The sequence below is a fragment of the Trachypithecus francoisi genome, unplaced genomic scaffold, assembly GCF_009764315.1.
Source record: "Trachypithecus francoisi isolate TF-2019V2 unplaced genomic scaffold, Tfra_2.0 Contig00951, whole genome shotgun sequence".
NCBI classification, from domain to species: Eukaryota; Metazoa; Chordata; class Mammalia; order Primates; family Cercopithecidae; genus Trachypithecus; species Trachypithecus francoisi.
In genome coordinates, this window is record NW_022681020.1 from 1 (window position 1) to 27905 (window position 27905).

A 27905-nucleotide genomic window follows, 5' to 3' on the forward strand; every position below is an offset into this window, starting at 1 on the left:
GATGAGGCCATCCTCCAAAATGTCCTTCTCCTGACCCTGTTTTCTTTCTTAAATGGAACTTGACACTTGACTGTCAAGACTCAGTTTTGTGTCACCTCCTCCAGGAGGGCCCCCCTGACTACAATCCCCCTTCTTTACCCAGAGGCCACCATTGCCCGCTCATGTGTCAGTGTCCCAGGCTGAGACTGAGTTCTTGAGGGTGGGGCCTGGCCAGCTTGGGAGCTGGGTTGTATCTGCTAACCTTTCGGTTCCTCCAGCCGCATGCAGAGCTCCAGGGAAGCCACTGGGCCATTCCTAAGGAAGGCTGGAACCCAGGCCCCTGGGGTCTGGGTAGAGACCCCACTCCAAGGGGGCTGGAAACACCCCGAGCCCTGCCCGTCCCCACCCACCTTCAGCCCTGTCCCTCCCCACCAACCTTCAGGTCGTAGACAATGATGTCACCGAGCACCAGGTACACCTTCACGGGATAGAGGGTCTCCTTGTCGAACTCCAGCGGCGAGTTGCAGAGCTACAGGGCCTTGAGGTAGAAGTGCTCCGCCAGCTTGCCATGGCCCAGCCGGTGGTGCAGGGCGGCCAGCCGGTAGTAGGCCACGTGCTCGTTCAGCCGGTCCCCTGGGGTGTAGGCCAAAGGGGCAGGTGTGAGGACGTGGCTCCCTGGGGCAGTCAGGCACAGGCCCCTCAGGAGCAGGTATACAGACCCCGGGCAGCACCTGGCTTGCCTCCAGGCACCTGTGGTCACCTGGGCAGCTCTGGCCAGTCCCTTCCGGGTTCCCAGACTCACTTTCCCATCTGTAAAGCAGAACTAATAAGGCCTGCCCCCGTGTACTGTGAGGCTTTGGCAAAGTTGGACTTGGATGGCCCAGCTCTGCCTACACATAGCCACCTGCCTTTGTTCACTGGTTTTAACCAGGGGAGCCAAAAACCCATGCAGTCCAGGTGCTCCCGGGCACCCCGGCTCCAGGCAGCCCACAGACGTGACATCCCACTCCTCCTGGGTGTGTCACGATCAGAGCCCCTTACCTTGGGGAGTCACTGCGTGCCTGAGCTCCAGGTCCCCCCATAGATGCACAAACCCACCTAGGCTGTCTCCGATGTCCTCCCCTTTTCAGTGTGGGTGCCGTGGAGCCTGCATTCAATGCATTCCCACACAGCTGCACACCTACTGTGTACTGGGCCCCAAGGCACAAGGCGTTGGGGCATGCGGCCCGCCCAGGGTTCCCTGTCTCTGGAAGAGGACAGACGATCCTGGCACAGCACCAGGGGATGCCTGGCCTTAAGGGGCAGGCTGCTGGAAGGGGAACCGGGATTTCATCAGCCAGCGAGCCGTGTGGTTGATGAGGGTGGGAAGAGCACAAGACAAAGGGAATGTGCCACTCAGCCTGGCACATACAGGGGCCGAGATGCCTGGCATGTCTGGAAGGCAGAGGGCACAGTGGGTGGCCCTTGTGGTCAGCAGCGGGAAGAGATAGAGGAAGCAGAGCTCAGCACTGCGTGAGAGACCTCGGGCTGTGCCGCACGGCCGGACGGGGAAGCCAGCTGGGCAGATCTGCCTGCCTTGGACAGGAGACCAGGAAAATCCAGCAGCTCTTTCAGCTCCTGCCCTACAGACCTGGAGGCTCGGCTCTGGCAAAGTGTGGTCCTGGCAGAGCGGGGTCTCAGGGGACTTACCCAGAGTGAAGCTGAGTGCTAGGGCCATGTGGGCAACCTCCAAGCCCTCCTGGGGCTCCTCCAGCATGGGCAGCAGTGCCACCAGCTTGTTGCACAGCTGCAGCTGCGGCTCTGCCTTGTGGTTGCCCATAGTCACCGGCAGGGGCAGGACCCGGTCCTACCACACAGGCAGGTGGGGTCAGACTTCCCGCAGCACCCACCTTGCCCAGCGCCTTCCTCAGAGCTCAAACATGTGCTTGGAGCATCCCACACCCCAGTTACCCCTGCACCTTCGCAGAGCTCTGTGCTCTGAGATAACGCACGGTTCAGACACCCAAGTTGGGGGTTGAAGAGTCACCTGAAGCCCATCTAGCTATACCCGGCAGCCTCAGACCAGCCTCTCCCACCTGGGCACCGGGGGTCTGACTGGGGGAAGCCAGCACTCCTCTCTGCTCTAAAAACACATTTATCTGTGCCCAGGGCTGAGCCACACCGTGAGCTCAGAGGAAGGGAGAAGCTGTCCCCGCTTCGGGGTGCAGGCAGACCTGGGCCCTGGCCCTGGGCCTCCCAATGACATGCTGTGTGTCCTTTGACATGCCCCTGTGCTTCTCTGAGCCTCAGCTTCCTCATCTAGAAGATGGGGATGGGACTTCCCAGTCATGGTTGCTTGAGATCATCAGATGCAAGGGTAGAGCCACTGTCATGTCCAGACCCAAGCGTTTGTCCCGGGCAGGGGGCACAGTCAATGTCATTCCTGGTGAGACCACTAGGCAAGGATAGGGCCATTGCCACGTCCAGGCCCCAAGCGTTTATCCCGGACAAGGGCACGGTCAATATCATTCTCGGTGAGACCACTGGGAAACTAAGCACGTGCATGGGTGGCCTTGCCTCCAGGTGGGAGGCCTCTGCCCTGCCACACCTGTGCCTCAGCCCTCCAGGTGCCACCCTGAGGCCCACCCACATCAGCCCACAGGCCAGCTCAGCTGGTAGAAGGACACGGATTTCTCCCGCTCCCAGGCCTTGTTGAAGAAGACGTCTCCAGCTGCGTCAAACAGCTCCACCTCAGGTTGGAGTAGCCTGTGTACAGGACCACATTCTGTGCCACCTGAAAGGAGCAGAAGTTCCCTCAAGACCCACACCTGGGAGGTGGCCACACCCACCTTCGCCAGCCTCCTTCCTCACACACACTGCAGGTACACCTGAGCATTTTTCAGACCTGTGCATTAGGGCTGCCCCACCACTGGCATGAGGACAATGAACTGATGCACTTGAGTGCCAGGAGGTGACTGAGCAGCTGCAGCCCAGGACCCCGACACCTGTGAATCCTACCACCAGGGATAGCCTTAGCCCACACCCCCCCCTGCACTCAAACAGTCTCTGTGGCCCCCAGATTGCTGGGAGCCCATCCCCTGGTTCCTTTCTGCGTTGCCACATCCCTGCCGCAGCTCAGGGCTGCACATCAACAGTGTTTGTGGGTGGGCCTGGTCCCCTCTTGGCCATGAGCTCTTGATCCTTCTCCTCAGCTCAAGGAGGTATACAGCAGGTGCTCAATAATGAAAGCTTCACCAGACTCGTGGCCTTCACAATTTGTTCCAGATCACACTGTGTTTGGGAAAGCCTCTGAAAACAGCTGCTATGATAGATTCATTTTGTAAGGAGATGCGCCACGTGTCGCTTGGAGCACGTTCTTCTGTGTGTTAACTGAGTGGTCACATTCTTTGAGCATGAGCTGTATACCAGCAGGTACTAGGCACTGTGAGGGGCCACGCCTCTGACCTCAGGGAGAAGATGCTGGCCACTGGGGGAGGATGTGAGGGAACCAGTTGGAGGGAGGGAAAAGGCACACAACAGGTGCTCAGCAGTGGCTTAGAAATGAGTGGATGGATGGATGAATGGATGAGCAGATGTATAGACACATGGGTGTGTGGACAGATGGATGGGTGATGGGTGGGTGGATGGAGAGATGGGCGGAAGGATGAACTGATGGAAGGACGAATTGATGAATGTATGAAGGATGGATGGATGTATGAATGGATAAATGAATAGATGGATGAATGATGGATGGATGGAAAGATGAACAGGAGGTGAACAGATGGAGGATGGAAGGGTGGATGGGTGATGGATGGATGGATGAATGGACGAACGGATAAATGGATGGATGCATGGATGACGGATGGATAGAAGGATGAACAGGTGAACGGATGGTTGCTGGAAAGATGGATGGATAGACAGGTGAATGGATGGATGATGGAAGGATGGATGGATAAACGGATGGATAGATGAATGATGGGTGGATGGAAGAGTGAACAGGAGGTGAGTGGATGGATGATGGGAGGATGGATGGATGACAGATGGGTGGATATATGGATGGATGATGGGAGGATGGATGAATGAATGGATGGACAGACGAACGGATGGATGGTTGCTGAATGGATGGATGATAAGAGAATGGATGAATGTTGGATGGATGAATGGAAGGATGAATAGGTGAATGGATGGATGAATGGAAGGAGGCGGCGGCGAGTGGATGAAGGATGGATTGATGATGGATGCATGGAAGAATGAACAGGTGAATGGATGATGAAAGGATGGATGGAAGAATGGATGGAGGGATGGATGAACAGGTGGATGGATGGAAGATGGTTGGATGGATAGAAGGATGAACAGGTGAATGGCTGGATAATGGAAAGATAGATGGAAAGATGGATGGACAAACAGGTGAATGGATGAAGAGGTGACCAGATGAATGATGGATGGATAGAAGGATGAACAGGATGGATGATGGAAAGATGGATGGATGGATGGACGGAGGGATGGATGATGGATGGAAAGATGAAGAGGTGAATGGATGGATGATAGATGGATGGAAGGACCCACAGGTGTACGAGAAGATGATGGAAGGATGAATGGATGGGTGGATGGACAGGTGAATGGATGGATGGATGAATGATGGATGGAAGGATGAACAGGTAAATAGATGATGGAAGGATGAACGGATGGATGGATGGACAGAGTGAACAGCACAAGGGCCCTCCTGCCTCCCTTGCCACTCACCTGGATGTACAGGTCCACCAGCTCGCTCTGCAGCAGGATGTAGTAGATCTTCCCTGCTTGCAGCCAGGCATGCGCCTCCTCTTTCTTCTGGAGGTCAATGAACATCCCCAGACTTTGCTTGGTGTAGTCCAGAGTGGATCTGTAGGCCCTGGAATCAGACACAGGTGTCAGAACAAGGGCTCTCATCCTCCTGGAACCAGTCTGCCTCCTCCCGTGGGTCTGGTGACAGATGAATCTGGAATGTGGGGACTGGGAACGGCCCTCTTGTGTGTACAGTGTTCTGCCCTTCCCAGGCTGCTGGGAGGGCCAGGGTGAACACACACGGCATGGAAAAGATGAAGGACATCCTTCTGAGGGAATCGAGCATCATGCTGCCCTGTGGCAGGAGGAGTGTGCTAGTCCATCTCCCCTGCTTCCCAGACATGGCCTGTGTCTTCTCCAGATGCACCAGGAGACATTAGTATTCAGAGGCTATCTAGGCCGATGGTTCTCAAGGTGTGCAGGCATCACAGTCACTCGGAGGCCTGGCTGTATAGCTTGCTGGCCCTGCCCCCAGAGCTTCCGGCTCCACAGACCTGGGGCAGGACCTAGAACTCCCACTTGCCACAAGCTCCTAGGTGATATAGATGCTGCTCTGCTGGTCCAGGGACTACACTTTGAGAAGCATGGCTCTAGCACACTGGCCCATTTTCCTTCTGTGAACCTCGAGGCCAAGACTGGAGCCAGTCTCCCGGGTCCCCATGGAATCTCATTCCTTCCCTGCTCTCTCAGTAAGTCCGACACTTGAGGGGCTGTGACTCCAGCAATGTCACCAGGCCCTGTGGGTGGGGTGGCCAGGGCCATGGTTACCCCACGAGGTCAGGATGCTCGGGGGAAGCCGAGTGGGCCACATATGGGACGTGAGACCTTGCAATCCTGCCCCAGGGAAGCAGGTGACACAATTGGCTCTGTCTTCTGTGGGAGAGAAGCCACAGGTGGCTGCTGTGGTCACATTTAAGGGGACAGATGAAGGCCAGGAGTGAAGACTCGGGGCAGACAGAGGTCAGATGACAAAAGCCACCATAGTAGGAAGAACAGCCCAGAGTGCATGCACTGCCTCTGCTGGGGTTGAGATGACATTTGACCCAACAAGGGAGGCTCAAGCTGGGACTCACGAGCCAGCAGCAGCCCTGGGACGACCGGAGACCCACCAGCTCAAAGCATCTGATGCCAAGGAACCAAATGATCCAAAGGAAAGGGGCTGATGGAGCCCGGGGCCAGCTTCCCTGTGCCCCCCTCCCTGCCCCCCCAAGCTTCCCTGTGTCCCCCTCCCTTCCCTGCCCCCCAACCCCTTTGCCCCCCTCCACACCCCCACCATGGCAAAGCCAGTCCTCACCGCTCGGTGCCCAGGGACAGGTACAGCTGACTGATGGTCTCCAGGAACTGCCCCCTCATGCACCTTGTCGGTCACCTTGCGGGCCAGGCACAGCTGGAACTCATGGTAGATGACACACTGGGCCTCACTGGGCATGACGACACTGTAGAAGTAGCGCAGCCACTGGACGGCCCGCAGCTGGCTTGGGCAGAAGACAAAATGGAAGATGTCAGCCTCCCAGCATCGAAGCGAGGCTGGCTGGGCTCGGAGGCCCCTGTGCTGTGCTTGTCTCTTTCACACCTCTGTGAACCTGGGCCCCATAGGCGGGGAGCCTGAGCATAGACAGGCCATGTACCTTTACAAGGGCAGACACCGAGCACACCGTGACATGGGCACAGCTTGGTGCAGATGCTCATGGTAGAGGCCGGCCTTCTTTACAATTCCCAGGGCCAAGGTCCTGGCCAGGCTCAGCCCCTGCACCAGGCCATCTATTTCTGCTTCACAAAGCCCCTCTGGCGAGGACCAGGGCCGCCTTCAGCCTGAGCTGATGAGGCCAGGGGCACAAGTAGCCCCTGTCGCAGATGGAACCCTGAGAGAGCAAAGCCAAGTGTCATGTCTGCCACACTCGGCATCATGTTGGGGGAATGGGGTTCAAAGCCAGGCCCTGGTGTTCCCACACATGCTTCTCTCATGCAACCAGGCTCCAAACGCACAGGCTCACTGGCCTCTCCCAAAGCCACGGTGCTAGGAACAGTGGAAAGCTTCTGATTTTCTAGTGTCAGAAACATTCCGAAGATTAACACCGGAAACCAGATACACTGAATGGACATCTGTCACACACGCCCCCCAACGACAGCTGAATACAGTCCTCACGAAACTGCAAATCAAGAGTGAAGGAAACGTGGGAAATTCAAAAATATGTGGAAATTACACACTCCTAAACAACCAGTGAGTCAAAGAAGAGACCATCAGGGAAACTGAAAACTAATTTGAGAATAATGTAAACAAATGCACAGCCCAGGCCAGCATGGTGGCTCATGCCTGTCATCCCAGCACTGTGGGAGGCTGAAGCGGGAGGATCGCTTGAGTCCAGGAGTTTGAGATCAGCCTGGGAAAAATGGTGAAACCTTGTCTCTATAAAAAAATACAAAAATTAGCTGGGTGGGGTGGTGCACATCTGTAATCCCAGCTACTCAGGAAGGTGAGGCATGAGAATGGCTTGAACCTGGGTACAAGTTGCAGTGAGCCAAGATTGCACCACTGCATCCCAGCCTGGGCAATGGAGCAAAACCTAAAAAAAAAAAAAAAAAAAAGGCACAGCATATCAAAAACTCCAAGATGCAGCTAAGGCAGTGCTGAAAGGGAAATTTATAACTGTAAATGTCTACATTCAAAGAAAGAAGAAAAATCTCAAATCAAAAACCTAACCTTCCACCTTGAGAAACTAAAAAATGAACTAAACCCAAAGTGAATAAAAGGAAGAAAATAATAAACGTGAGAGTGGAAATGGGAAGTAAAAATACAGGGAATGGAAAAACAAAAGAGACAGTCAACAGAACCAAAAGTGGGTTTTTTGAAAATAATAAAATTGACAAATCGTTCACCAGACTGACCAAGAAAAGAAAGATGGGACACAAATGACTCAAATCAGAGACTGAGCACCATGGCTCACGCCTGTCATCCCAGCGCTTTGTGAGGCCGATGTGAAAGGATCGCTGAGGCCAGCATTCAAGACCAGCCTGCGGGAACATGATGAGACCCCATCTCTAATAAAAATAAATAAATAAAAAATTAAAAACCCAAGTTTCTAAAGTCAGAAATGAAAGAGGAAACATTATTGCCGACCTGACAAATAAAAGGATTACATGAAAACACTACAAACAATTGTACACCAAAAAATCAGACCATCTAGACACAACAGCCAAACTCCTAGAAGGACACAAACTACCGAAAGTGTCTCAAAAATGACCCCAAGTAAGCATGTGGGGTATCAACCCCACCCTCGGTCTCCTCGACCGTTCAGCGCAGGGTGGGGAGACAGGAAAGCATGATCTCTATCCCTGGCCTGCATTTCCAGTCTGAAACCCCCAGCAGCCTGGGGAGGGCCTCATAGGAGGAGGTGCCACAGGGTATTGTGCCAGGAGCCACCGGAGGCTGCAGTGGGGGCTGGGGCGCTGGGCTCCTGGAGGGTCTCCTTCCAGTCAGAGAATGCCCCTGGGGAAGAAGCCTGGGTATGAACCCCCCCCCCTCCTTGGGCAGATGTGTGGGACCAGGGCCCCTTCACACGGTCCTTTCCAAAATCTCATCCCTCCTAGGGACAGGAGTGAGTGCCAGGCCTGTGCTGGGAAATGGGCAGGTTTGGTCACAGCCCCTGGAGCTCTGGTCCAGGCCACAGGAGGCACCTCCGAATGGTCTCACTGTGCCATGACAAAGCGCTGCAAGGCAGAGAGGACTCAACAGTATCCCTTGTCTCAGCCATTTCCCTGGACTCAACTTCCTCATCTATTCTCTGCGGCCTAGATTTCGGACAGCCCTGCCCACCTAATGTCCGTTTACTGCTCAGTGTGCAGTGACTGTTCGATAGCACTCCATGGCTCCCTAGTGCTCTTAGGGAAAAGGCCAAGGCACAGCCTGAGGCCCCAGACCCTGCTTAGCTCTCCAGAAGAGCTTCTCACCATCCAGCACCCAACCCACCCACTCCCAACTCTGCACCTCCCTGTATGAGCCCTGCTCACTCACCCCCACTCACACCCCACTCATCCCCGCTCACACTCCCGCTTACTCACCCCCGCTCATACCCCACTCATCCCCACTCACACTCCTGCTCACTCACCCCCATCACACCCCGGCTCACTCACCCCCACTCATCCCCGCTCACACTCCCGCTCACTCACCCCCATCACACCCCCGCTCACTCACCACCATTCACTCACTCCCGCTCACTCACCCCCACTCACTCACCCCTGGGCTTTCACACAGGCTACACCACCAGCCCCTCCCCCACCACCAGCCCCTCATCCACACCTGTTACTTGACTAAATCCTCTCAACCCTCTGGTACCAGACTAAAGAGGCTTCCCTAACCCGGGGCCAAGTGCTGCCCCGCCATCATGTCACTCACCCTTTTGTGGTTTCTTTGGCCTGAAGCTCACGTTCCGATGCTCAGCACCTGCTTCCCGAGGACTCCACAAGCTCCATTTGTGGGTGGGGCCTGGCACACTCTGCACGAGCTGCTTTTGCATGAACTGCTCTGTGGCTTTGGGCAATCACCCGCCCCTGTGTCCTCTGTGAAGTGGGATGACAGGTGCGCAGGGCTGCCGAGATACCAAGCAGATAACACAGGCACAAGAACTGGCGTTCAAGGCCTGGCTCATGGAGGGGCCCCAAGTCCCAGCTCAGCAGAGCCTGCCTTGATCCCAGGGTTATGGCCAGGGATTCCCAGAACGCAGGACTTTCCGTGCTCAAGGCAGGATGGTCCCTGAGCAAACCCGAAAGAGCTGGCTGCCCCAGTAGGGCACAGAGGGCCTGGCCCTGCATGGGAACGGCCTGTCTCCAGGGCGCTTGCCAACATCTGCTGCTGGCCATGACTCAGCACTTTCGATGGTGAAAAACCACCACTTGTTTCCAAATCACAAACCCCCGGTGCGCCCTGACCCGAGTGGCCCCAGAAGACGCACAGGAGGAACTAGGGCACTCACTCCACGTGGTCCATCTCCACGGCTACCAGAAGGGCCCACTCACAGTAGCCCTTGCCTGCTGGGCCGGGCCCTGGCAGGTGCAGAGGTGACCCAGCTGCAGGAGTACGTGGGTGAAGTCCCGGCCACACTCCCCACAGGGAAGCCTCGAGAACAGATGCACGGCCTCCAGGAGGTAGTGCTGGGCCAGCCTGCTGGCACCCACGTGCAGGCACAGGGTCCTGAAGTTGGCCAGCACCACTGCCTGGTTCCTCTGCTGGCCCAGGTCCCAAACCACCCATAGGGCGCGGTAGTAGCCCTCGGCTGCCTGCCTCGTCCCGCCCGTCCTCTTCAGAGCCACGGCCACCATGTTGGCAATCACACCTTCCTGGTCCTCGCTGGCCACCACTGCATCCTGGACAGACTGCAGGATGTCCAAGGCCACCCGGCTCTGCCCATGAAGTACGTGCAGCCAGGCCAGGGCCACCAGGGTGTCCACGATGGCACAAACTCTGGCAACAGCACTGGCTTCCACTGCCTGCGTCATGAAGGTGATGGCCGGGCCGTGGTAGCCATGGTGGCTGTACGGCTGGGCCAGGCTGGCGTGGAGAAGGCCACGCAGAGCCTGGCCTGTGCCCAGGATTAGGGAGGCCAGCACTCCCCTGAGGTAGTGGGAAGTCTGGGTGGGGAGGTTGTGGGGCTGGAGGGCTATTGGAGAACCAGGTTGACTCTCCTCAGCGAGCTGGCCAGTGAGTCCTGTGTCCTCAATGAGGCCACCTTGACACAGCTTAGCACCAGGTGGGGCAGGCACTTGCGGCTGTAGATGTCAGCCAGGAGCAGGGAGCAGTCTGAGAGCCAAGCAGCATCTGGGGCTCCCGAGTCCCTGTGCAAAAGCAACCGCTGCTCTGGGAAGGACAGGGCCTCCTCGGGCTGCTTGAGGTGCACGTGGTGCCTGGCCAGCAGGAAGCAGGCCCGGGCCTCGGCCTGCAGGCTCTGGCCACCCACCGCCCACTGCAGCACCAGCTGCAGGAGCTCCCCGTCCGCCTCGGTGCTGCAGATGTGGCCGGGCGTCCCCAGGAGCAGGGCCATGGCTTTGGGAACCACCTGTGTAAAGTTCTTCCGGTTCTGCTTCCGGTAAATGCTGGTCAGGTTGGCGTACACAGCCACCACCTGGAACAGGTCCCCGAAGCTGCCGTCCAGGGTCCCCAGTGTTTCCTCAAAGTACACCTGGGCCTGGGACAGCTTGAGCCTCCTGCAGCACAGCCGCCCCAGGAGGAAGCAGAGCCTGGCCAGGGCCATGAGGAGGCCAGCTTTCTTGGCTGCCCCTCGGGCCTGTGCCAGGCGCCCAGTCTGCTCCTCCTCGTTGCTAAAGCTGCAGAACATGCCGCTCAGCCATGGCAGCACCACATCGTACAGGCCACAGAAGCTGGCCTTGTATCCGGAGGTGTTCAAGAACAGCAGCCGTGAGCTCACGGCCTCTGGATCTTCCAAGTCGTCTTCAGCTTCCAAGCAGAAGGAGGGATCCTCGGGGTCCTGCAAGCTCACGTTGCTGGATGCCGCACAGAGACCCCAGGACGCTGGCTCCTGGGCGCAGCCTGGGCAGGCCTTGCATTGTTCCAGAACATTCCTCACCTTCGGAAGGGTCTCCTGTGGCTCCAGGCCCAGGCAAGGTGGAGGTATTTCTGCAAGTCACAAAAATACCTAGACAGATTAGAGTCCAGCAGTGAGTCCTTGGTCCACTGGGGGCAGGGTCCCCACATCCCCACCCTCTGTGTTCCTGGTACAGCTTGCCATGAGCCCTTGAGAATTATATGCAATGCAAACCCGGGGCCTGGAGCACGTAGGAACTCCAGCGCTATGGGGACAGAGAGAACACGCAGGCCCGTGGCCCGACTCTCCTACGAAATCATCCTCCTGTCCTGCTTTGTTGCCCACTTGATAGCATGGATTGAGGAGACTATGTCAGCTCAGTGATCCCTCAGAGATGCCTTTCCCTTTAGAAAGAATCAAAGCCTTCTAACTGGACCCATGTGTATGCAGCACCACAACTACAAATGTCACTTCTGTCAGCATATGGGCCCCCGGTGGGGTACAGGAATCCATGAAATCCTCAACAGCCAATCAGAGCTATTGATCAGCTCAAAAGCTGCTATGCAAAATTGGTAAAGCCACCGACGGCACAGGACAGGGATGTTGTACCCATGTACCCAGCTCCGTGCAGGGAAATGGACCATCCCTGCAGGAAGGATGGGAAAGCTTCCAGGCCCCTGTGGCCACCTTCACCTTGGATGGTCTGAAAACCTGAAGCCCACAGTTCCTAAAGGGTTCACAAAGGCCAGACTGCTCAAGCAGTCCACTGGCACCTGCTGTCTTTGGTGGATTCCTAGCCAAAGCCCCCTCCCAGAGGTGAGCAAATGAACGCATTTCCTGTTGGAAAACCTGGGATGAAAGGAGGCATTACAGGGAAGGAAAAAACTAGATTTAAACAGACTTTCTTTTTCAAGCTCACATGTAAAAACTATTTTCAATACAAACTGTCTCCTTATTCATCTGTAAAGCCTTGGAATTAAAAAATAAATAAATACGATTTAGAGGCAAATGTCTGACTTGACTTCACTAGATTAGCTAAGAAATCTCCCCCACCCAGCAGAGGCACAGAGCCCCTCCCAGCCACCACCCTGGCCTCTGGGGCAGCTGGAGAGCCACGTGCCTTTGCTCCACGGACTTTGGCAGAGGGTGGAACCACCCCCTCCCCGAGGCTAAACCTACAACAGCCTTCCCTTCCCCATTGGCTTCCTGGGCCTCCTCTGGGACCTTGTGCCTGCATCCCAAATGTACTGGGATGGATCCCATTCCCAGGGAACTTCCAAGGCCCTTGGGGCGTCCACATCACCAGGCTGTCCACATGTGGACCCTGTGTGAGGGGAAGAGACAGAGCCCTAGAGGGGAGATGGGAGGGCCTCCCTGAATCAGCCCCTCAGGAAAGGCAGACCCTTCAGGGACCTCAGTTGAGGCCCCTGCAACCTAAGGCTCTGAATTCTGCTACCCGCTGAGGGCAGTGTGGCCTCCCATCTCTGAGGCAGAGCACAGGGTGAACTGCAGCTTCTCCAGGTCATGAGAAAGGAACCCACAGCTCCATGTGGGCCCCAGCAGTGGAAAGGATGTCCCATCTCGGTCGGGGACCAGGCGGGCCAGCATGTTCATTGGAAGAAGTGTGGGACCCCACAGCCTCCAGTGTCAGAGTAGACGAGAGGGTCAGGCCCACCTCAGTCAACGTCCCCCAAGACCCCAGCCCACAGCACAGAGGGGTGACAGCCGCATCCAATGCCCACTGTACTCAGCTCTGTCACCTCCCCCGGCGTTACCCCAAGGCCCGGCTCATAACCAGAGGAAGCCTGAGCCACCTGCAAAACCCACCTTGTTCCTGCGGCTGCTCAGTCTCAGCTTCCTCTACTGAGTCTGGCAAGGGAGAAAAGAGAAGCGATCAACACCCCCAGCCAGCACCTCTGGTCCCATGTCAGGTTGAGCTGGGTGTCGGTGTTGCAGGGTGAGAGCATTGCAGGGTGCAGGGGTTGAAAGTAGTATCATCCTCTTCCCTCCTGGATCATGGGAACAACATCACTGGGGGGTGGACACTTTCTGCGATATTGGGAGTAACATCATCTTCTGTGCCTTGGAATATTAAGGACAATATCATGGGGGGGCGTGTACATCTTCTGCAATATTGGAATAATATTATCCCCTCTCCCCCTGCATACTAGGAAAGATATCACAGAGTGGGTGTTCACCTCCTGCGATATGGGGATTAATACCATCTTCTCCCCTTCCGGATATCAGGAAGAGTATCACACGGGGGTGTACAGTGTCTGTGATACTGGGAGTAATATCGACCTCTCAGCCTTGGAATATGAAGAAGAATATCACAGGGTGGATGTACACCCCCTGCCATATTGGGAGTAATATCAGCCTCTCCTCTCCATGGATATCAGGAACAATATCCCAGGCTGGATGTACGCCTCCTGCTCTACGGGGAGTCATATCATCCTCTCCCTTCCAGGATATTAATAACAATATCACAGGGCGGGTGAACACAGCCTGCGATACTGGAATTATTATCATCCTCTCCCCCTCCGGATACTAGGAACCATATCACAGAAGAGCTGTACCCTCTCTGCGATATTGGGAGTATTATCATAGGCTTCTTCCATGAATATTAGGAGCAATATCACCGGGTGGCTGTCCATTCATTGCTAAGTTGGGAGTCATGTCATACTCTACCCCCTGGATATTAGGATCAGTGTCACAGCGTGAGTGTACACCTACTGCAATATTAAAACTAAGATCATGTCCTCTGTCCCTGGATATTAGGAATGACATCACAGGTAGGTGTACACCCCCTGCGGTATTAGCAGCAATAATATGATTAATTAGTAAACATAAATGATCGATTTTAATAATTATCAGGCCAGTCTCGAACTCTTGACCTCAGGTGATCTGCCTGTCTCAGCCTCCCAAAGTGCTGGAATTACAGGCGTGAGCCACCGTGTCGGGCCAACACTTCTTGACATCTCTTTTTGGGCCTCAAATTTCGCATGCCCCAAACGCACTTTTCATTCTCCCTGCTATAACCCACGCCTCCCATAATCTTCCCCATCCCAATAACAGCATCTCTAGTCTCCCAGTTACTCAGGCCAAAATCCTTGACATCATCCTTAAAACTTCTTTTTCTCTCTCTTGTCATCCAACCCATTTAAACTCTCCTTTCAAAATATATGCCAGACCTAACCACTTCTCACCTTCCTCATCATTTCCAACCAGGTCCAGCCCTCATCATAGCGCTCTGGGTTACTGCAAAAGCCTCCCAATCGCCAGGCACGGTGGCTCATGCCTGTAATCCCAAGCACTTTGGTAGGCCAAGGCAGGTGGATCATCAGACGTCAGGAGTTCAAGACCAGCCTGGCCAAGGTGGTAAAACCCCTCTACTAAAAATACAAAAAATTAGCCGAGCATGGTGGTGGGTGCCTGTAATCCCAGCTATTCGGGAGGCTGAAGCAGGAGAATCACTTGAACTCAGAAGGCAGAGGTTAGAGTGAGAAAAGATCATGCCATTGCACTGCAGTCTGGGTGACAAGAGCGAAACTCTATCTCAGAAGGTTAAAAAAAAAAGTGTGCAAACCCACCTCTCTCCCTCCGCCTTTCACCCTGCCCTGCATTCTACCTTCCACTCTCAAACATTTCAGAAAAAGAAATATATATATATCTACAGAGAGAGAAAAAGAAAGTACAAATGGGGTGAAAGGTTTGGGGAACCTGAGGGAAGACCATATGGGAATTCTCTGTACTATTTTTGCAACTTTTCCGTAAGTCTGGATTATTTCGAATTCAAGAGTTAAACAAAGGAGAGAAAAAAAAACTATCTCCCTTTGTGAATCCATCCTGTCTTTCCCCTGGCAACTTAAGGACGCTCTCAACTAAGCACATCTATTTTTTCATGAACCCTAAAAGAACCCTTGCCTAGTTTTGACTTTCTGTGCTTGGCAGAAGTGTGTGTCTGTGTGTATTTCATATATATGTGTGTGTGTTGTGTGTATATATAGAGAGGGAGAAATATATATGTGTATATATAAATATATATTGTATATTTGCAATGGTAATATATATATGTGTGTGTGTGTGTGTGTGTGTGTGTGTACATATATTACATACCCCATAGCCTGTCCTTAACCAGTTCTAAACTTAGTGGAAAAAATACATACCTAAGTAGAGAATTTCAAAATAACATGATGAATATTTTGATACAGGAATGTGTTACTATGGAACACGCTGCTAAGACACAAAACCTCCTAGATGGGACAATGAATGAACGAAGTTTTGCACCTATAGGCACCCCCGCTGATATCCCCTCAAACGTTTATAGTTATATGCATTTGCTTCCCCAGGACCCCTGTTTCATAAGGGCTAGTCCTAGAGCCTAGCAAGTTCCTACTACAGCTGGCACACATATGCCATTCAAGAAAGAGTGGTGGAGTGAATGACGAGTTAAGAACCATTTGTCAGCCAGTGCTCAGTAACATAACATGCACTGGTATGCAAATTATATTTTTGTTGAAAGCAAGGGCAGGGTCACAAATTGTCTTTCCAGAGAAAGCAAACCTCAAAAGCTTCTTTACCTACTAAAGCACATTATAAGAAGCTCCCCTTATATAAAAGAAAACCTCCTCATTCGTTATCAATGGCATGTAAGCCTAGTAAGCCTCCGCCTCTGATGACATCTCTTCCATCCCCAGGGCTAGATAAAGGAGGTTCCGAAAACCCTGGTAATTGTGAAGGTGGCTCCCAGCTCTGATAGTCTTGAACCTTGCGGGCGCGAAGGTTACACAGCAGAAGAATAACAAAGGGAAGCATCAGCAGGTTTTGAAATGTTTGAACCAGAGATGGCAAATAGGCTTCAAACAACTGAAAACACCAAAGATTCATGGTGGCCACCTGAGGGGTTGTGCTCTTAAAAAAACAAAAATTAAAAATAAAAAGTAAAAAAGTGAAAAAGGAAGGGGTCAAGAATCCATCAGGTCTGACTGAGACGTGTATCAGTGACTAACACCCCTTATGGCAAAAGTACTCCGGTGCGCTTTGGGTACTCACAGCTTCAGCAGTATTCAAAGGCGTGTGCTTCCCTAAGACTAAGCCACGGGAATAGCCCCAGCAACACTGCCAGGAGAAACGACTAACATGGATTTGGCTAGAAATACAGTGGTCTTTAACAAATTAACACTGAATAAATCCGGACTTATTAGAGCCTGTGAGAATGACATTCTCAATGATAACAGTTATCACTACAATCTCCAAACATCTGCGATCCTGCAAGGAGGAACTGTGACAGCGCAGGCCACGTGTCCAGAATGCTTCCCAGACTGCCTGTTATAGAATAAAAGAAATGAAATCCCCCCAAGAATGTCTTCACTCACATTGAGCCAGTTGTTCCTTTGTGTGCATCTCTGTGCTAAAATGGCCATTCTTCCCCACAGCCTGAAGTCATATGCTCAAATAAATGAGACTCACATGAAGCCAGAAACGTGCAGATGCGAGGAAGCCAACACAAATGAAATGGGCTGGAGAGTGTGGCCAGGAAGATGGTACTTCCAAGGAAGCAATTACTTCATCTCTGCCCATGAAGCAGGCAGCTGTCACTGTGCCCCAGGCCCACACCAGCCACTCAAAGTAGGTTCTAACCAAACTACCTCCAGCAATCAACATAAATACACCACACAATTGGCTTCTGAAAGGACATCTTACAACCAACAAGAAACTGTAAGCACAACTTTGAAAAACTGTGCAACTAAAAACCTTGGAAAGGGATAAACACTACCACATTTTAACTCAAATACTGTTAGGTGGTAGCACCGCAATAATTCACTGAAACAAAAGAATAAATGAGGAATACGTTTGTATAGGAATCAGAGGAAGCATGACTAATCATTTAAAGAAATAGGTCAAGAAGCTGTTAGGTTCAAATGCTACCGTGAGACACTGTCAGGGCCTTAGGCAAATTCACTTCTATCGGTCCTGTTTCTAGGTTCATCAAAAACCAGCTTAGGACTAAGGAATCTGTTGCTTCCCGAAGCCTTCCTTCTGTGATTCCAGCCCAGATTTTAGGACTGCTCTCCCACTTGGTATATGAAAGCACTTTCTATGTATAATAGCAAGAGTACATTTCTGTGTTGAATGCGGTTTGGGACCTACTCTATGAGGAAGAATATCATCATGTAACTTTAAGCATGATGATAAGGTGCACTCTAGATAAGGATAACACATAAAATGTGGCCATACGCCTGTGTGTGCCTGGCAGGCAGATGGGGAAGTCTCATTTAATGAAGCCGGGGTGCGTGTTGCACCTTAACATCCTCAGTCCACGTCAAGTTCACAACGTCCTTCTGACATCAAACCACAGGTATCACATACTTTTCCAAACTTTCTACCCAAGATTAAAATATGCAGAGCACGGTGATAAAGACACCTCCATCCCCAGCATGTTGGCTCTCGTTCTGTAGAATTACATACTTGAGGTGTAAAATGATCACCAGGCTGCAGCGGCAAGCAAGACTGGGCTCCGAGGGGACAGCAGGCCCTGCAGCAGCCACCACTCCTGTTGCCACAGTCTGATGCAGCTGCAGAGAAGCTGTGGCTGAGGCCATTCACTTTGTGAGAGAGCCACACAGGAGGGAAAAGGTAGGGAAGGTAGGGAAGAGGGCAATGTCGGCCTCTGAGCCCAATCCAAGCCATCCCATCCCCTGTGACTTACAGTTATATGCCCAGATGGCCAGAAGTAGCTGAAGAATCACAAAAGAAGTGCAAATGCGCTGTCCCACCTTAACTGAAGACATTCCACCACAAAAGAAGTGAAAATGGCCAGTCCTTGCTTTAAGCAATGATATTATCTTGTGAAATTCCTTTTCCTGGCTCATCCTGGCCCAAAAAGCTCCACCACTGAACTTCTTGTGACCCCCCACTCCGGCCCACCAGAGAACAACCCCCCTTTGACTATAATTTTCCTTTACCTACCCAAATCCTATAAAATGGCCCCATCCTTATCTCCCTTTGCTGACTCTCTTTTCAGACTCTGCCTGCCTGCACCCAGGTGATTAAAAAGCTTTATTGCTGGCCGGGCGCGGTGGCTCAAGCCTGTAATCAAAGCGCTTTGGGAGACCGAGACGGGCGGATCACGAGGTCAGGAGATCAAGACCATCCTGGCTAACACGGTGAAACCCCGTCTCTACTAAAAATACAAAAAAAACTAGCCGGGCGAGGTGGCAGGCGCCTGTAGTCCCAGCTACTCCGGAGGCTGAGGCAGGAGAATGGCGAAAACCCGGGAGGCGGAGCTTGCAGTGAGCTGAGATCTGGCCACTGCACTCCAGTCCTGGCGACAGAGCGAGACTCCACCTCAAAAAAAAAAAAAAAAAAAAAAAAGCTTTATTGCTGACACAAAGTCTGTTTGGTTGTCTCTTCACAGGGATGCACATGACAGGCAGGTGCAGAGCCAGGGAAGGACCTGTGATGAGAACAGAAAGGAATGCACCTCCCTGTACACACACTCGGATTTTATGACAATGTGCGCAGGGGGCTGAACTGCATGCCTGAGAACATTCCTCCAAGTTCTTCTGCTGATTTTCTAGATATTGGTGTAAAATCTGAACTCAGACAAAATGTTTTTAAATCGTTTCAATCAACATCTTTGTCTAGTGCTCAGCATCATGTCTACATGATCATCTAGAAAACCAACTTCTGTTCTAAGGCTCACATCTTCCTATAAAGTCCCAGGGGTTTTACAAGGGAATGCACCTCTCATTCGCATCAAGAACACACACAATTACCATTAAAGACATGCCTAATTTGCTGACATCATTTTTTAAACACCCAGAATTGTTTTTTTTTTTTTTTTTTGAGGCGGAGTCTTGCTCTGTCGCCCAGGCTGGAGTGCAGTGGCCGGATCTCAGCTCACTGCAAGCTCCGTCTCCCAGGTTCCGCCATTCTCCTGCCTCAGCCTCCCAAGTAGCTGGGACTACAGGCGCCCGCCACCTCGCCCGGCTAGTTTTTTGTATATTTAGTAGAGACGGGGTTTCACTGTGTTCGCCAGGATGGTCTCGATCTCCTGACCTTGTGATCCGCCCGTCTCGGCCTCCCAAAGTGCTGGGATTACAGGCTTGAGCCACCGCGCCCAGCCGAACACCCAGATTTGAAATACAATAGAGAAGACAACTTTTTGATAGCTCTGCTTTCCCACTGCGAACTGCGGGTGGAGAAAATAACCTACCATGATTTCTAACCAGCCAACAACCTGTCTTCCCTGGCTGCAGTAGGAGCAATCTTTCTGAGCTCAGGATGAAAAAGATCCCAGCTGTTTAGGGGACAGATGGTCATCAGTTCTCAGCGGGCTTCCCGGGTCCCAAATCCCCATGTGAAATGTGAGAGTAAAAAGCTATCAATGACTAAGCATCTGAACGCTTATCCCACCTCGCCATCTGCTTCTCCTTCCATGCAAATTTAAAATTAATAAGCCTGCTATTAAAGAACAGAGTTGGTGCAGCATCTGTGTTCCTAAAATTATGGATAATTACCAGCCCATAATGGCTTCCAATCAGATTTGAGTGGTCCCTTAGACAGGAAGCTAAAGTGCCTCAGCCCTAAACTGAGAAGAAAAGAGAAACTGGAGTGCTCTAGGTTTGATTTTTTCCCCCTTGTTCTAAGGTTGCTGTTCCTGAATCTACTTCTACTGTCTTGTTTACAAAATGTATGAGAAACAGGGACGTTGAAAGACATGTTAGAAATGGCCACTTTTTCTAGGTACAAACTTTGTGAACATGATTTTCAGCTGCTGGGTTTTTTCTCCACAAACTGTGAGCCTGGAGTACATTTTCTCCCTCGTGGTTACACATTCAGAGTCAGGGAAGGTGGCTTTCGCAGTAAATAGGGGAGTGCAGTGAGAAGTGACCAGACACTGAGAAGGGCAGACAGGGACTCTTACCTCGGTGGCCTGTGGCACTCCTGGGCCTTGGCCTTTACTTTTCTATCTGTACAAGGGATCTAAAGGCGTGATTCTAGGCCACAACAGCTATTCATACAGACATACGCAAACATCACACGCCTATGTGAAAAGCGGTGACACTTGGCTGATTTCCTGAAGAAGTTATCTTGTATCATTTCTACTCAAGTACTCCACCTCCTTCCAGACAAGTATCTGAGGATGATGGGCTATCCCCCAGCAATGTGTGTAACCTCTCCTGCTTATGATCCCTGTTCACATAGCATTTTCCAAGAGCATTTGGTGTGAAGTGACAGAAGAAAAAAGAATAAGGTTCTTTCAGCCCATTCATTCATTTATTCATTCATTCAACAAATATTGACTAACTATCTACGTGCCAGGCACTGGTGATATAACAGGGAACATATATTTTTGTAGTTAGAGACAGACAACCAAAAAGTATGTTAAAGAGTGATCAATGCTGTAGAGGAAAATACACCAGGAAACAGGAAAGAAGAATACTCCTAGCCACCCTACACTGGGGTGACGCTAGTGTTACAAAATGGAAACAGCGGCCGGGTGCTGTGGCTCACACCTGTAATCTCAGCTCTTTGGGAGACTAAGGCAGGCAGATCACCTGAGTTCAGGAATTCACGGCGAAACGCTGTCTCTACTAAAAACATAAAAATTAGCTGGACGTGGTGGCATATGCCTGTAATCCCAGTTACTCAGGAAGTTGAGGCACAAGAATCCCTTGAACCTGGGAGGCAGAGGTTGGAGTGAACCGAGATCATGCCACTGCACTGCAGCCTGAGTGACAGAGCAAGACTTTGTCTCAAAAAATAAAAATAAAAATAAAATGTAAATAGAGAATAAGATACCAAAAGAAAGAACACGAAGGATTAATTGTAACAAAAGCCTTTGTAAGCTGATACTTTCCTTCCTGGATCATTGTCCCTTACAAATGGGAAAAAAGGGCAGGTAGGGGGTAGCAGCAAAATGATGTTTTAAGATGGCTTCGGGTTTCAGATGTCTGACAGCCATACTCATGTACTTCAAGGAAAAAGCTCTAGTTCTATAAGCCATCTGAGCTATGGTTTAATGTCTTTTTTTTTTTTTTTTGAGAGTTTTTAAAATACAGGAAAACGTGTGTGTTCATTTGGCTGCTCTGTGCTCGCACACGTGCAAACTGTGCTAACAGGGTTTTCCATGTTTTGCTGAATTATTTGCCAGCTTGCCATAAACAGGCTTCCACGTCTTAATTGTCTATAAAGAGCACAAACACCCAAAAATGCAAATCAAGACAAGCTGTCCCTTCAACTGCTGCTGCCATGATGACAGTGAGTGAAAATTGGCCAAATCAGTACGCGGAGACTGAAGCTGTCTGGCAGAGAGCACAGGGTCGACTGCTTTTCCCATAGCATTTAAAGAAACAAGCGGAAACGGCTCTCCGCACAGGACAGACATGTCCTTTGTTCTTTGAATAAATACTGTCAATGTCCAAAATACTTTCTCCATCACACTATCTATATGGAATTCAAGTTCCTTCCAATACCATGAGTAACGTCAGTGATAGACTATGTTTAGCCATAATGACCCATTAGCATTCTTTTTCCTCTAAAATGTTGAAATAATAACATTGAGTGCACACTCACGATGTGCCAGGCTCTGAGTTTGATCTCGTTTGGTTCTGGTTGAAATCCTGTAAGATCAGTACCATATTCTCTCATTTTTCATAGATGAGGAAACTAAGGCAGAGAAAGGCTAAGTAAGTTGTCCATGGTCACAGGTTATTTAGGAACTTTTCTCCAAACTTTCAAAAGTTAACTACTGCCACTATTACAAATGGGTTTTTGTTTGTTTGTTTTTGTGTTTTTTGAGACAAGGTCTTGCTCTGACCAGGCTGGAGTGCAGTGGCGTGATGATGGTTCACTGCAGGATCAACTTCCCGGGCTCAAGTGATCCTTGCACCTCAGCCTCTCCAGTAGCTGGGATTACAGGCATGAGCCACCACACCTGGCTAATTTTTTAATTTTTATTTTTTCTAGGGATGGGGTTTCACCATGTTGCCCAGACTGATTCCAAACTCTGGGCTCAAGAGATCCTCCCAGGTCAGCCTCCCAAAGTCCTGGGATTACAGGTGTAAGCCACTGTGCACAGCCCTACAAAGGTGACTTATACAAAGTCAGAGCAGTGAGCAGGAAGAGAACAGAGGATTCAGCGAGTGTCCAGGCTGTTGCAACACCATATCCCTCCTCCATACTGTAATATGTCTACACACACCAAGCTCCTAGACGTTGAAGGCAGGCCAGCTCAGAGACGGAACAGCAGTAAAGAAAGAGAAGCTGCAGACATGCATCTTGATTTCAGCTCGAGCGTGCCTCTCTGCCCTGCAGCTGCACAGGCAGAAACCAGGGCCGTGAGTCTGAGGCAGTGTGTTTGGTTCCTGGCAGGTCATCTTTTGAGAGACCATCCCATACAATTAGTGTTACACTTCTCAAAAAGGAAGCGTGACTTTTATAGAAAAATCAGTACATTTGGGAGAAAGGTCTAATAAAAACACAAAAGGATAATACATTCATACAACAAATTAAATTCATCTGCCACCAACTGAAATCCCAAAGCCCTCTAGGCACACAGCTGCTTTTCTGAGCTGAAATTCAACTCCAGTTGAGAAACAGGTCCACTTTTCCAAAAAGATATCTTTTTCACATGACTTAAATAAAAATTCCTTTCCCTCACTTGTCATTCTCCAGATTTAATGGCTCTGCTGGCCTTCCTCTCATTTAGGCCATGAGCACTGACTGCATGTCTGCTATGGGGGGGACTCCAAGGGAGGCACCCTAGGGAACACAGATGACCGCAGCACAGCGACACCCTCAAGGAGCACACACAGGGAAGGCAAGATGATACAATCGCAGCCTTCACACAGAAAAGAACTTGGCAACCATAGCCCGTCCCATTTCTAGAAAACAACGATGCTGAGTCAGTAACATTTACGAAACAGCCTGCAGTGTGGAGGCAGGCATGAGGGGGCTCCATGCCGGGATGAGCACCTTCAGAAGGGGCATGCAAACAACGTGGAGGCAGGAGACGCCCCCACGCACAAGGGCCAGCCTAGGGGCCTGCAGAAATGCCCATGCATCTGGGAGGAGGGAGAGAGAACAAGATACTTAAATGCTCCAAAATGAATAGAAGCCTCCCAAGAACCTCCCCCGAAATGGGGCAGGGATTTACAAAAGATCAAACCGAGCATGTGCAGTTACCTGAACATAGCGCCACCAGAGTGAGCTATTCCAGGAAGAAACAGGGTCCCTAGAAACCTGAGCCTCTACTCCCAGCTCTGCGACTCATTCACCCTAAGACCTTGGTGAAGGCTCTTAGCTTCTGTGAGCCACAAGAGAATCACGGGAAAACAGAAGATATGAAAACTGCTGTGCCTTTTTCACAGAACTGCTGAGGGAATAAAATCAGATAATGGATTTTAAAATTCTCTGTGAATTACGAAGCAAAATACAAACGTATGAAATCATTCTTACCATTAATAACAGCACTGTAAAATTAAGAGCAGAGTTAAGACCACAGCATTTTCCACACCCTTACTCCTGAGAGAAATAGTGAGTCCAGCCGATGTATTTGGGCAACCCCAGTATCTAGGCTTCGAGAGCCTCAAACAGCTCGTGAACTCTGACGGTATCACTCCAGCCCATGCTCATTAAGTTCTCCAAGACAGCCAACTGACAGAAAATACTACACCTTTTTCAGCTGGGCTAAAAGTCCTCCAAGCTCACAGCACAGCTAAACAATGAAGAAGAGGTTTTCTGCCACTAGACTCAAAAGCTGGCTTTTGTAGATTCCCATAGAAAGAACATTCAAGGCCGGGTGTGGCGGCTCACGCCTGTAATCCCAGCACTTTGGGAAGCTGAGGCAGGAGGATCACCTGAGGTCAGAAGTTCAAGAAGAGCCTGGCCAATATGGCGAAGCCCCGTCTGTACTAAAAATACAAAAATTAGCTCGGCATCCTGGCGGGCACCTGTAATCCCAGCCACTCGGGAGGCTGAGGCAGGAAAATCACTTGAACTCATGAGGCCGAGGTTGCATTGAGCTGAGATCATGCCACTGCACTCCAGCCTGGGAAACAAAAGCGAAATTCCATCTCAAAGAAAAAAAAAGAAGAAAGAGCATTCTTTTGTTGATGTTAAATTTCCTGTGCTTAACACAGAGAAATCATACAACACTGAAATCCTGAAAAACATATCACAAAAAGCATTTAGTGACTAAAAAGACATTCAATATAACCTGTAACAATGAGTTCCCCTCCTCTTTCCAGCCAGCTCCACTAATGCTGTGACCCTTAACAATGCTTTCACTAAAACAGAGGAAAATTAAGAGGACCGCTTACCCCACTCAGCTGACAGCTAAACCAGTCCTTCTCCCCGGGCTCACTAAAGATGACCTTTACCCAAAACCAGGCTGCAACAACCCTGTAACTGTTGACTAACAATTTCAAGATTCCCATATTCTTTATTCACTCCTAAGGAAGATGAACTGAAGCCAGGTGTCTCCAAGTCAGAACTAACAGAGGCCTTAAACATCAGATAGCCCATCCCCTTCTTTGACAACCGGGAGATCTAAAGCTGAGCTTATGGAAGAAAACAGCCTGTTTAGTAATAAAGCGAAAACCAAAGCCTAATCACCTAACCTCTGGTCCAGAACTCCTGCAACAATCCAGCACCTGTATAGGATGAGTCTCCCTAACCAGAAACTCCAAAATCCACAACTTTTTGAGTGCTGACGTGACGCTCAATGAAATGTCCATTGGAGCAGCTCAGATTCTGGATTTTTGAATTCAGGATGCTCAACCAGCAAGTATAATACAAATATTCAAAAATCCAAAAATGTAAAAAAATCTGAGACACTTCTGGTTCCCAGAAGTTTGGATGAGGGATATTCAACCTGCATATATTTTTCCTCTAATGAAGGAAATTAAAATCGAGGCCGGAGCAAAGTCATTCAATCTATACTAAAGTCATTCAATAGTTTAATTAGGACCCATTTAAAGTTAAGTGCTACCCACAGATATTTAAAAGGATGAACACATACATGCCTATAATCCCAGAATTTTGGAAAGCCGAGGCGGGAGGATCACCTGATATCAGGAGTTCAAGACCAGCCCGGCCAGCATGGTGAAACTCCATCTCTACTAAAAATGCAAAAATTAGCCGGGCATGGTGGTGCACACCTGTTATCCCAGCTACTCAGGAGGCTGAGGCACAAGAATTGCTTCAACCTGGGCGGAGCACGTTGCAGTGAGCTGAGATCACACCACTGTACTCCAGCCTGGACCACAGAGCAGGACTCTGTCTAAAAAAAAAAAAAAAGAAAAAAGAAAATTAATTTAAATTGTGTTTTCAAATGGAGCCCATGTTCCCAGAACACAAGCCTTGCTCTATGCTCCAAGGGCACACAGGGTGGCCCTTTATCTTAATACTCACCATATTCCATGGCAGCCATTGGCACGTGTCTGTCCATTGCACTAAACTTCCTGCACATGAGGCAGGAATCATATATTATTACCTTTCTGTTCCCAATGTCTGGCCTAGAAGACACTCAGTAAATGATTACTGAACGAAGTCAGTTACTAAGACATGTTAAACTTGTATTAAGAAAATTGATTTAATAAGTTTGCCAATGCAGCATTCATACCACACAGCTTCAATCTCAACCCACGTATTTATCTTGTGTTCTGCTAGATGATCACCTACTCACATTCAGGAGGCATCTAGTATGTGCTAGGCATTACTAATTGCTGGGGACCTGGCAGTGACAAAACAACATTCCTTGTTCAAAGAGAAGTTCTAGTATAAAGAAGAATAGAAGGAACAGGCTAGATTGATGAGAGAGCTAAGAAAAGGACAGGGTGCCATGGGAAGCACCTGGTCTTGTCTGGATGGTACATAGTTAACGAAGTCTGAGTGCTTCATATAGCACAAGATCATCTCCTCCAAAGAAGCGAATGAAGCTTTGATTCCCCAGTCCCAGAAGTCACCACAAAAGTGCATACAGCCACATGCTTAGTGTAGGAAGTGAAACCAAACAAAGCTCCAACTTCCAGAGGCAACGGTCCAATAATGAAATCCTCTGACTACGTTCAATTGAAATTCAAGGTATTCAAGAGGCCAATATTTAAGTGATAAATTAACCCAAACACTTAAAGCTAAAGTAGTCTTTGGTTCAAGGGGTAAGGGTATAGTACCTTTTACAAATTTATTTACTCTTCATATTTACATTTAAATATGATGATGAGGGTGTAATAATAACCTTACTGAGTAGTTGCTATGTGTTAGGCACCAAACTAAGCACTTTACACACACATTTGCACGATCCTGTGAGATGATAATGACCCCTTGTCATCCCATTTCATAGATGAAAGTCAGGTTTATATAAGCTTAAAAACTTGCCCCAAATGACACAGCTAGTTAGCAAAACCCAGGCAGCCTGACTCCATAGGCCTTGCTTAAAGAAGTAATATTTATAAATGGTTCAGCACAGAGGTGATACAAACAAGAGTTCAATAGATGCCTCAAGAGTACTTCATACCCAAAATCGTTTCCTGCCAATCAAACTAGACTTACTCTGGTTCTGCATAACCAACTGTCAAATTATTGTTCCATGAAGAAACGGTGGAATGGGTAGAGATCAGAATAGAGTGAATAACTGGTAAATATACTTCATGGCAGGTAGTAACAGGATGTGGCATTTGGCTATTTCCACATTTGTTTGCATAACATTTTTTTTCACAGTTCTAAAGCACAAGAACCATTCTAAGCTGGTGAAAGCATAGGGCACATCTATGATCCAGGCCTCCAATTCACTGTGGATAAGTGGTTCTCAACCTTTATGGTATATCCGAACCATCTGGGGGTTTTTAACAGCACTATAGCTGCCCAGGCTCTATTCTTGCAGATTCTATTTCAACTGGTCTGGAGTAAGCACGCACGCTTTTTTCACAGCCCCCCAGATGCAGCTAGGTTTGGAAACCCCTGTCAAAGATACTCTCACACTTCCGCTCAGTTCAACACACACTCACTCAGATTCTAAGCACTACGAATCGGGCTAAGTTAACAAGTTAGGCTCCACTCCCCAATAATATTGGCAAAGAAACCAATATCAGACATTTATTCCAGTCCAAACCAAATAAATTGCCAGGTGAAAAAAATGCCCTGGCATAGTTTGCGATACAAAACAACTTCCTGTATCTTCCCGGTCAGTAGCCTAGAGACTGACTCTGAGCCATGAGAATTCAGAACCAGGGGAAAATGCCAGTCTGAGGCATCTGCCACACTCCTAGGACACCCCCAAATGTGCCCAGCTACATTTCACATCCACTGTCCTAACAGGTGTCGAAATAGGAAGAGCAGTGCAAAACAGAAAACAGTCTGCTGGGCATTAAAAGCCTGGGGAATTCCAGTCCTAGCCCTGCTACCAATCGGTCTGGTCACTTCTCTCTGGTCCTGGTGTGGCCAACAGTTACGCGAGAGGGTGAGGTATAAAAACACAGATGTCAGGCAAGCTCCAACATCCAAAATACATAGAAATTAAAAAGCATTAAGGTGATATCAAGGAATGTATGCCATCAACCAGAAAAGTCACTGAAGTAT

At 50.1% G+C, this 27905-nt stretch overlaps 1 protein-coding gene across 1 annotated transcript; it reads right to left on the bottom strand.

The window, feature by feature from the left end:
* Positions 1-415: 415 nt before the first annotated feature.
* LOC117090077 (SH3 domain and tetratricopeptide repeat-containing protein 1-like) lies at positions 416-27133 on the bottom strand (the record flags this gene model as incomplete). The annotated part of the gene is given in 13 exon segments (XM_033221990.1): positions 416-612; positions 1669-1825; positions 2619-2710; positions 2713-2752; positions 4702-4849; positions 6077-6135; positions 6137-6257; positions 9282-9284; positions 9753-9810; positions 9813-10439; positions 10442-11410; positions 13146-13187; positions 26880-27133. Coding segments are annotated over 13 exon segments (2526 nt in total), but the record flags the coding sequence as incomplete, so codon positions are not given.
* Between the last annotated feature and the right edge of the window lie 772 nt (positions 27134-27905).